The following is a 9,404-nucleotide window of genomic DNA, read 5'->3' on the forward strand; positions in this document are numbered from 1 at the left end:
AGAGACACATTAAGAGAGAATCTGGATCAGGCACAGTGGCTCATGCCTGTAATCCCAGCACTTTGTGAGGCCTCGCAGGGAGGATTGCTTGAGGCCAGGAGTTCGAGGCTGCTGTAAACTATGACCACTCCACTGCATTCCAGCCTGGGTGACAGAGCAAGACTTTTTGTGGGAGGGTAGAGAAATGGAGAAACTGAATGATAAACCTAAAAGTGATCTCTCAACATTCTCAGTACAAATTACAAATAAAGACTTTTGTTAATAATGTGATCTTGGCCGGGTGCAGTGGCTCACTCCTGTAATCCCAGCATTTTGGGAGGCCTAGGCGGGTGGATCATTTGAGGCCAGGAGTTCGAGACCAGCCTGGGCAACATGGTGAAACCCCATCTGTACTAAAAATACAAAAATTTGCCGGGCGTGGTGGCACATGCCTGTAGTCCCAGTTACTTGGTAAGCTGGACAGGAGAATTGCTTAAACTCAGGAGGTGGAGGTTGCAGTGAGCCAAGATCATGCCACTGCACTCCAGCCTGGGCGACAGAGACAGACTCTGTCTCAAAAAAAAAAAAAAAAAAAAAAAAAGTGCAATCTTTTCCCTTAGTTTGTATAAAATTCTCCAGAATGGGCCAGATACTGGTTAGCATTGGAAATGGGGTCTAATCTATGGTCACCACCTACCAGAAGCCCTAGAACCCCACACGTGCACAAATCCAGTTTCAGAGACCAACACAGTGGTAGGCACTCTTGGCCACTGTGGGAGTGTGAGGTGCAGAGACAAAGCCTTGGCCTTATATACTTCAGGGCACAATGGGGACTCTGTGAAGCTCTAGGTCTATCCTTAGTGGATCTAATTTTCCTTCCCTGGTTCTGTGTGGGTGTAGAACTATTTCCCTACTCTCTCTCCTAAGCCCAAAGTGGTGCTGAAGGGAAGAGGCCATTCTGAAGCATTTGCTTCTCTGCACGGAGAAGCTGCTGTCTTCTCTGATTTCCTCAGGGGTGGGCGAGGTGGCGTCTGATGCACACGGGCGCCATGTAGAAGTCTCCAGTGGCCCCTGCATGCCCACTCTGCCCCTGTGTATCTCCTCTGAGCCCAGGAGGCTGCCCTGTGTGCTCTCCATCTGCCTGCCTCCCTGGTCACTGGTTCATGGGAGGTAACTGCAGGAGATAGGGCAGATGCAGGAGAATCACCAACTGTCCTGCATCTGGCCTCGACCTGTCCACACCTACAGAGCTCTCTGTACCTCTTCCCATAACTCTCTGCATGCAGGCTTCTCACAGGCTTCAGGCCGGACTTTGACACAACACCTACTTCAGTCCAGACTCCCTGGATGCCTCCCCGGAGCCCCAGTTTTCCTGTGGCTGTCATGACAAGGTACTGCAAACTGAGTGGTTTAAAACAAGGGAAACAGGCCAGGCATGGTGGCTCACGCCTGTAATCCCAACACTTTGGGGCTGAGGTGGGAGGATCGCTTGAAGCCAAGTGTTCGAGACCAGCTTGGGCAACAAAGCAAGACTCTTGTGTCTACAAAAAAAAAAAAAAAAAAAGGAAAAAGAAAAAAAAATTAGCTAGGTGGGGTGAGGTGTGCCTGTAGTTGTAGCTACCTAGGAGGCTGAGGTGGGAGGATGGCTTGAGCCCAGGAGTTTGAGGCTGCAGTGAACCATGATCACACCACTGCACTCTAGCTTTGAGGACAGAGCAGAACCCTACCCGAAAAAAAAAAAAAAAAAAAAAAGGGAAACACAAAACTTGACAACCACTATTTATCTCTCTCTAGCTCTCTCCTGTCTCACTTTCCCAGGTGTAAAGCAGCCTCCACCACCAGCCCCATCATAACCCCTCTGAGTACCGGGGACACTGTCCCTGTTGCTCTCTGAACTGCTGTGCACTTTGGCAGAGATCCATCTCTTTATTTATTTATTTATTTATTATTTAATTAATTTATTTTTAGAGATGAAATCTTGCTGTGTCGCCCAGGCTGGAGTGCAGTCACGTGATCTCGGCTCACTGCAACCTCTGCCACCTGGATTAAAGCAATTCTCCTGTCTCAGCCTCCTGAGTAGCTGGGACTACAAGCACGCACCACCACACCCAGTTAATGTTTGTATTTTAGTAGAGACGGGGTTTCACCATATTGGCCAGGCTGGTCTCGAACTCCTGACCTCACTTGATCCACCCGCCTCAACTTTGGGAGGCTGAAACGGGTGGGTCACCTGAGGTCAGGAGTTTGAGACCAGCCTGGCCAACATGGCAAAACCCCATCTCTGCTAAAAATAACACAAATTAGCTGGGTGTGGTGATGTGCACCTGTAATGCTAGAGACTTGGGAGGCTGAGGCAGGAATCGCTTGAACCCAGGGGGTGGAGGTTGTAATCGCTTGAACCCAGGGGGTGGAGGTTGCAGTGAGCTGAGATCATGCCATTGCACTCGTGAAACTCCATCTCAAAAAACAAAAAAAAGAAAAAGTGCCTTGCCCGAAGTAGGTGCTCAATAAACATTTGTGGAAGAATGAGGTAGAAGAACCCTGATGTTACATGCAACGTTTTCTGCATGTGTACATTTCCCGGGGTGGGGACTGTACTTTTCTTTTTTCTATTATTTATTTAATTGATTAATTTATTTTTTGAGACAGAATCTTGCTCTGTCTTCCAGGCTGGAGGGCAGTGGTGCGATCTCAGCTCACTGCAACCAGTTCAAGCAATTCTCCTGCCTCAGCTTCCGAGTAGCTGGAATTACAGGCACCTGCCGCCACGCCCAGCTAATATTTTTTCTTTTTCTTTTTTTTTTTTTTTGAGACAGAGTCTTGCTCTGTCACCCAGGCTGGAGTGCAGTGCTGCAATCTTGGTTCACTGTAACTTCTGCTCCCGAGTTCAAGCAATTCTCCTGCCTTAGCTTCCTGAGTAGCTGGGATTACAGGCACGCACTACTATGCCCAGCTAATTTTTGCATTTTTAGTAGAGACGGGGTTTCACCATGTTGGCCAGGCTGGACTCTAACTCCTTACCTCAGGTGATCCGCCCACCTTGTCCTCCCAAAGTGCTGGGATTACAGGCTTGAGCCACCGTGTCAGGCCTAATTTTTGTATTTTTAATAGAGATGAGGTGACCAAGTAGCTGGGACTACAAGTGCACGCCACCACACCCGGCTAATTTTTGCATTTTTAATGGAGACAGGGTGACTAAGTAGCTGGTACTACAGGCATGCACCGCCACATCTGGCTGATTTTTGTTTTAGTAGAGGTAGGGTTTCACCATGTTGGCCAGGCTGGCCTCAAATTCCTGACCTCAGGTGATCTGCCCACCTTGGCCTCCCAAACTGCTGAGATTACAAGCATGAGCCACCACACCCAGCATATTTATTTATTTTTAATTTAATTTTATTTTTTGAAACAGGGTCTCACTTTGTCACCATGACTGGAGTGCAGCATCAAGGTCATATCTCATTGCAGTTTCTAACTCCTGGGCTCAAGTGATCCTCCCGCCTCAGCCTCCCGAGTAGCTGGGACTACAGGCCCATGCCAGCATGCCTGACTATTGCTTTGTATTTTTTGTAGAAACGGGGTCTCACTATATTGGCCAGGCTAGTCTCAAATTCTTGGTCTCAAGTGATTCTCCCACCTCCGCCTCTCCAAGTGTTGAGATTACAGGCGTGAGCCACCACGCAGGGCAGGGACCACAGTTTTCAACACCTCTCCAATGGGTTCTGGGAACTCAAAGTTTAAGGACTACCAAAAAGCCGGTCCTGGAAGATCCCGGGAGTTCACAGGGCCAGAGAAACCCATAGACATGACATGAAAAGGGAACGGGGATCAAGGCGGAGGCACGGGAGGAATTTGAGAGCCAGTTCACAGCTTGGCGGATGTATCGGGTGCAGGCTGGGAGGGGAACCTAAAGCCCCTTCCTGTCCTGCCTCCAGCTTCCCTGCGTGTTGGGTCTGGCCAATGCAGCTACCTGCTCCTTCCCGCAGCCGCTGAGGACAAAGCCAGATGAGCGGATGGAGACAGAGGCTGGACGCAGTGGCTCACGTTGTAATCCTAGCACTTTGGGAGGCCGAGAAGGGCGGATCACCTCAGGTCAGGAGTTCGAGACCAGCCTGGCCAACATGGTGAAGCCCAATCTCTACTAAACACACACACACACACACACACACACACACACACAGACACAGACACACATATATAAAATTAGCCAGTGTGGTGAGGCACTCTGGAGCTTGAGGCAGGAGAATCGCTTGGACCCAGGAGGCAGAGGTTACAATGAGCCGATACTGGGCCACGGCACTCCAGCTTGGGCGACAGAGAGAGACTCCATCACAAACAAACAAAAAAGGCCCGGTGCAGTGGCTCACGCTTGCAATCCCAGCACTTTTAAGAGACCGAGGTGGGCGGATCACCTGAGGTCAGGAGTTCGAGTCCAGCCTGGCCAAAATGGTGAAACCCCGTCTCTACTAACAATACACACACACACACAAATCTGGGCGTGGTGGTGGGCACCTGTGATCCCAGCTACTTGGGAAGCTGAGGCAGGAGAATCGCTTGAACCCGGGAACTGGAGGGTGCAGTGAGCCGAGACTGCACCATTGGCACTCCAGCCTGGGTAACAAGAACGAAACTCCGTCTCAATATTGAAAAAACAGAAACCAAAAATAAAAATTACCCGGGTGTGGTGGTGCGCACCTGTAGTCCCGGCTACTCGGTCACCCCGTCTCTACTAAAAATACAAAAATGGCCGGGCGTGGTGATGCATGTCAGCTTCAGGGGAGGCTGAAGCAGGGGAAGTGCTTGAACCGGAGAGGCGGAAGTTGTAGTGAGCCGAGATTGCGTCATTGCATTCCAGCCTGGGTGACAAGAGCAAAACTCCGTATAAAAAAAAAAAAAAAAAAAGAAAAAGTTAGCCAGGCGTGGTGGGGCGCACCTGTAGTCCCAGCTACTGGAGAGGCTGAGGGAGGATAATCGCTTGAACCCGGGCAGTGAGCCGAGATCGCACCACTGCACTCCAGCCTGGGCGACAGAGCAATACTTTGTCTCACAAACAAACCAAAGATGGAAACAGATACAGCCATTTCAAAGACGACTGAAAAATCTTTTTATTCACCAGAGCTCAATACTCAGGGTCCCAGCCCTGTGCCAAAAACTGAACAACTTAAAATCTGACTGGGGTCCTTCTTTTCTTTGCCCCTAAAATAAAAGCTAGGCCGTTGCCTTTCCCATCCGGGTACTCAAACCCCTCTCTTATCGGGGGTTCCTCGACTTAAAAGTTGGAGGATGAAAAATACAGGAGGGGGAAAAAAATATCCTTTAGTCAACTATCACAATTTGGGGGATCAGATGGGAGGTGTTGGAAAGATGTGCTTCTTGCTGGGGAAAAGGACCCATCGGTGATTTGAGGATGGGGGCACGTGCCGAGTGCAATGGGCTGAACAAGGGGAAGAACAACCAGGGGGCATTGAAAGGTGTCAGCTCACCCCATGACTCTCCATGCGCAGGTGAGCCTATGAAGACAACGTGCCCTCCAGTGACACGGTGCTCTCCAGCGTCCCACTCAGCTCCTGACGGATGGGTGCTGAGGTCAGGGAAGGAATGAACCGATGTGGTCCACGATGACACCGTGGTTCTACAGGAGGGTGAAGGTGGAGAAGGCTGGTGTTAAGTGGACATCCCATCTTGAAGTTCTCGGGTTGGCACTTCTCAGCCAGCCTTGTTCGGTGTCTCCTAAGGGTTGGCTTGGGACAGCACCGTGGAATCCTGGAGGTTCAAAAATCCAAGAACTCCACAAGGAACGGAGAAGTTGAAGGGGCAGGGCTCCTGTCACCAGCAGGCCCCACGAGGACAAAAGATCCAAGAACCGGGGCCCAGAGGGCACTACAAGGCCATCTAGGAAGGGTTCCCGCACACCAAGGACCCTCGGGCGCCCACAGGCCAGAGCTCCCAGGGCTGACAGGTCCAAGGGGGCGGGGCTGGCCTGGCTCCCAGGAGTCTCCACTGTTTCAGGATCCAGCCAAGGTGGAGTTCTGGGGGCCAGAAATTCCAAAGGGCTGGGTGACTGGAGGAGAGAGTTTAGGGACTTGGGTGGGACAGACCAGGAGGGTCAGGGGTGCGGGTGGTGGACATCTCACGGTCCTCAGCGCTTGACCCTGCGTCCGGCCGAGTTGCGCCCGCTGCGGCGGTAGAGGGACTGCTGGCCACCGTTGAGCGGACAGTACTTGAGCGTGTGGGCCTGGTCACCGGTGGCACCGCACACAGGACACACGTAGTGCCTCAGGATGGGACACACCACCACGCCGTCTGGTGTCTTCAGCTGGTGTGAGGAGTAGACGTGGCGGGACTCCCCGTTGTGCTTGCAGAAGTTGCACAGGGTGCCCAGGCCCCCGTTGGCCCCTGACCCTCCCAGCCCCTGATCCTGCCCAAACCGGGGCCCAGGACTTGGCTCCTCAGTCTCTTGGGTCTCCAGCCTTTGCCCCCGATTCGCGATCAGCGCCCACACCACTTGGCTCAGGTTGAAATAGTCCTTCCACATGTCAAAGGGTGGCAGCTGCATGGCACCAAAACAGGGGTGGTGGGCCACTGGAGAGGGGCTGGGGCTGGGGGCCCGTAGGCAAGGGCAGCAGGCGTTTCCCAGAGCAGAAAGGAGCTGCACCCCCTTTTATAATGCCCAGAGACTCTTCTAAGCAAAGGTGGAGCTTAGGATTTAAAGGGCCCACTCCCTGCCCATAACCCCCATCTGACTTTAATTCTTCACAGAGATCTGGAAGGAGATCATTCCCCTGGTCTCTGGTCCCTGCTCTGCTGCCAAGGTGCTCTGTGTCCTCTGGGAAGACACTTCCACTCTCTGTGCCTCAGTTTCCCTATCTGTTCAAAGAAAGCCCATGTCTGCAAATATCCCCCACCCCTAGGCTGGAGGGGCTACACCCTTCGTAGACTTCAGAGTTATTCCTGATCATCATAGCAACCAGGCTGGGCGCAGTGCCTCACACCTGCACTCCGGGCACTTTGGGAGGCCGAGGCAGGAGGATCGCTTGAGCCCAGGACCTCTAGACCAGCGTGGGCAAAATAGCGAGACCTTGTCTCTACAAAAATAAACAGACGGCCGGGCGCGGTGGCTCAAGCCTGTAATCCCAGCACTTTGGGAGGCCGAGACGGGCGGATCACAAGGTCAGGAGATCGAGACCACCCTGGTTAACACGGTGAAACCCCGTCTCTACTAAAAAATACAAAAAACTAGCCGGGCGAGGTGGCAGGCGCCTGTAGTCCCAGCTACTCGGGAGGCTGAGGCAGGAGAATGGCGTAAACCCGGGAGGCGGAGCTTGCAGTGAGCTGAGATCTGGCCACTGCACTCCAGCCTGGGCGACAGAGCTAGACTCCGTCTGAAAAATAAATAAATAAATAAATAAATAAATGAAAAATAAAAATAAACAGACAAAAATAATAATAACAACATGACCTGATTTATTTTATTTATTTACTTGAGACAGTGTCTCGCTATGTCGCCCAGGCTGGAGTGCAATGGCGTGATCTCTGCTCACTGCAACTTCAAGCGATTCTTCTGCCTCAGCCTCCTGAGTAACTGGGATTACAGGCACCCACCACCAAGCCCGGCTAATTTTTTTGTATTTTTAGTAGAGACAGGGTTTCACCATATTGGCCAGGCTGGTCTGGAACTCCTGACCTCAGGTGATCCACTTGTCTCTGCCTCCCAAAGCGATAGGATTACAGGCGTGAGCCACTGCGTCAGGACTATTATTTTCATTTTACAGAGAAAGATATGAAGCTTGGAGAGGTTAAGGAATGTATCCAAGGTCACACAGCAAGGAAATGGCAGAGTCGGGTTTCATACTCACTCTGGGAACTGGGAATTGAGGTTAGAAGTGGCAGAGGACTTTGGCACAAGACGATTTCACTTAGAATGCCCCCTCTTGGGCTGGGCATGCTGGCTCATGCCTGTAATCCTAATACTTTGGGAGGCTGAGGCTAGAGAATCACTTGAAGCCAGGAGTTTGAGACCAGCCTGGGTAACATAGTGAGACCCTGTCTCTACACATAATAAAAAATCAGCTGGGCATGGTGGCATGTGCCTGTAATCCCAGCTAGTGAGGAGGCTGAGGCAGGAGGATCACTTGAGCCCAGGAGGTTGAGGCTTCAGTGAGCCATGATTGTGCCATTGCACTCCAGCCTGGGCTACAGAGTGGACCCTGTCTCTTTTCTTTTTTTGTTTTGGAGATGGAGTCTTTTTTTTTTTTTTTTTTTTTTGAGACGGAGTCTCGCTCTGTCACCCAGGCTGGAGTGCAGTGGCCGGATCTCAGCTCACTGCAAGCTCCGCCTCCCGGGTTCACGCCATTCTCCTGCCTCAGCCTCCGGAGTAGCTGGGACTACAGGCGCCCGCCACCTCGCCCGGCTAGTTTTTTGTATTTTTTAGTAGAGACGGGGTTTCACCGTGTTAGCCAGGATGGTCTTGATCTCCTGACCTCGTGATCCGCCCGTCTCGGCCTCCCAAAGTGCTGGGATTACAGGCTTGAGCCACCGCGCCCGGCCTGGAGATGGAGTCTTGCTCTGTCACCCAGGCTGGAGTGCAGTGGCACAATCTCGGCTCACTGCAATCTCCGCCTCCTGGGTTCAAGTGATTCTCCTGCCCCAGCCTCACGAGTAACTGGGATTACAGGTGCACACCACCACACCTGTTTAATTTTTTGTATTAGTAGAGACAGGATTTTGACATGTTGGCCAGGCTGGTGTGGAACTCCTGACCTCAGGTGATCCACCTGCCTCGGCCTCCCAAAGTGTTGGGATTACAGGCATGAGCCACTGCACCTGGACAACCCTGTCTCTTTTTTTTTTTTTTGAGACAGAGTCTCGCTTAGTCGCCCAGGCTGGAGTGTAGTGGCGCGATCTCGGCTCACTGCAAGCTCCGCCTCCCGGGTTCACGCCATTCTTCTGCCTCAGCCTCCCGAGTAGCTGGGACTACAGGCGCCCGCCGCCTCGCCCGGCTAATTTTTTGCATTTTTAGTAGAGACGGGGTTTCACCGTGTTAGCCAGGATGGTCTCGATCTCCTGACCTCGTGATCCGCCCGCCTCGGCCTCCCAAAGTGCTGGGATTACAGGCGTGAGCCACCGCGCCCGGCAACCCTGTCTCTTAAACAAACAAACAAACAAACAAAACCCTCTCTTGGCCCTATTCATTGTCTTATATCCTTCCCGGCCTTTGGAACCAGCAAAAGCCTTGTCTCCCACCCACCGCACCTACAGGGGTTCTTCTTCCACCCACGGTCTTCATGGACCACCTTGATATTCAACACATAGTTATTGAGGCTCCGTGTTGGGTGCTGGAAATTCAGCAGTGACCAAGGCTACCTTATGCCTGCTTCATGAACAAGGTCAGGAGAGCAACCAGTAAATGAGAAACCACTAGACTGTAA

General features: G+C 52.0%; 1 protein-coding gene across 1 annotated transcript; it reads right to left on the reverse strand.

Annotated features, from left to right (window-relative positions):
* Positions 1-5,056: 5,056 nt before the first annotated feature.
* NANOS2 (nanos C2HC-type zinc finger 2) lies at positions 5,057-6,697 on the reverse strand. Its single transcript, XM_025369019.1, has one exon. It carries the CDS (start codon positions 6,530-6,532, stop codon positions 6,116-6,118), a length of 417 nt encoding a protein of 138 aa, XP_025224804.1. The 5' UTR covers positions 6,533-6,697; the 3' UTR covers positions 5,057-6,115.
* Between the last annotated feature and the right edge of the window lie 2,707 nt (positions 6,698-9,404).

This window comes from Theropithecus gelada, chromosome 19, assembly GCF_003255815.1.
Source record: "Theropithecus gelada isolate Dixy chromosome 19, Tgel_1.0, whole genome shotgun sequence".
In the NCBI taxonomy this organism is placed as follows: domain Eukaryota; kingdom Metazoa; phylum Chordata; class Mammalia; order Primates; family Cercopithecidae; genus Theropithecus; species Theropithecus gelada.

What these genes read in the sequence shown, in the direction of transcription:
- NANOS2 (XM_025369019.1), bottom strand. Translation starts at nt 6,532, where the DNA reads ATGCAGCTGCCACCCTTTGACATGTGGAAGGACTATTTCAACCTGAGC.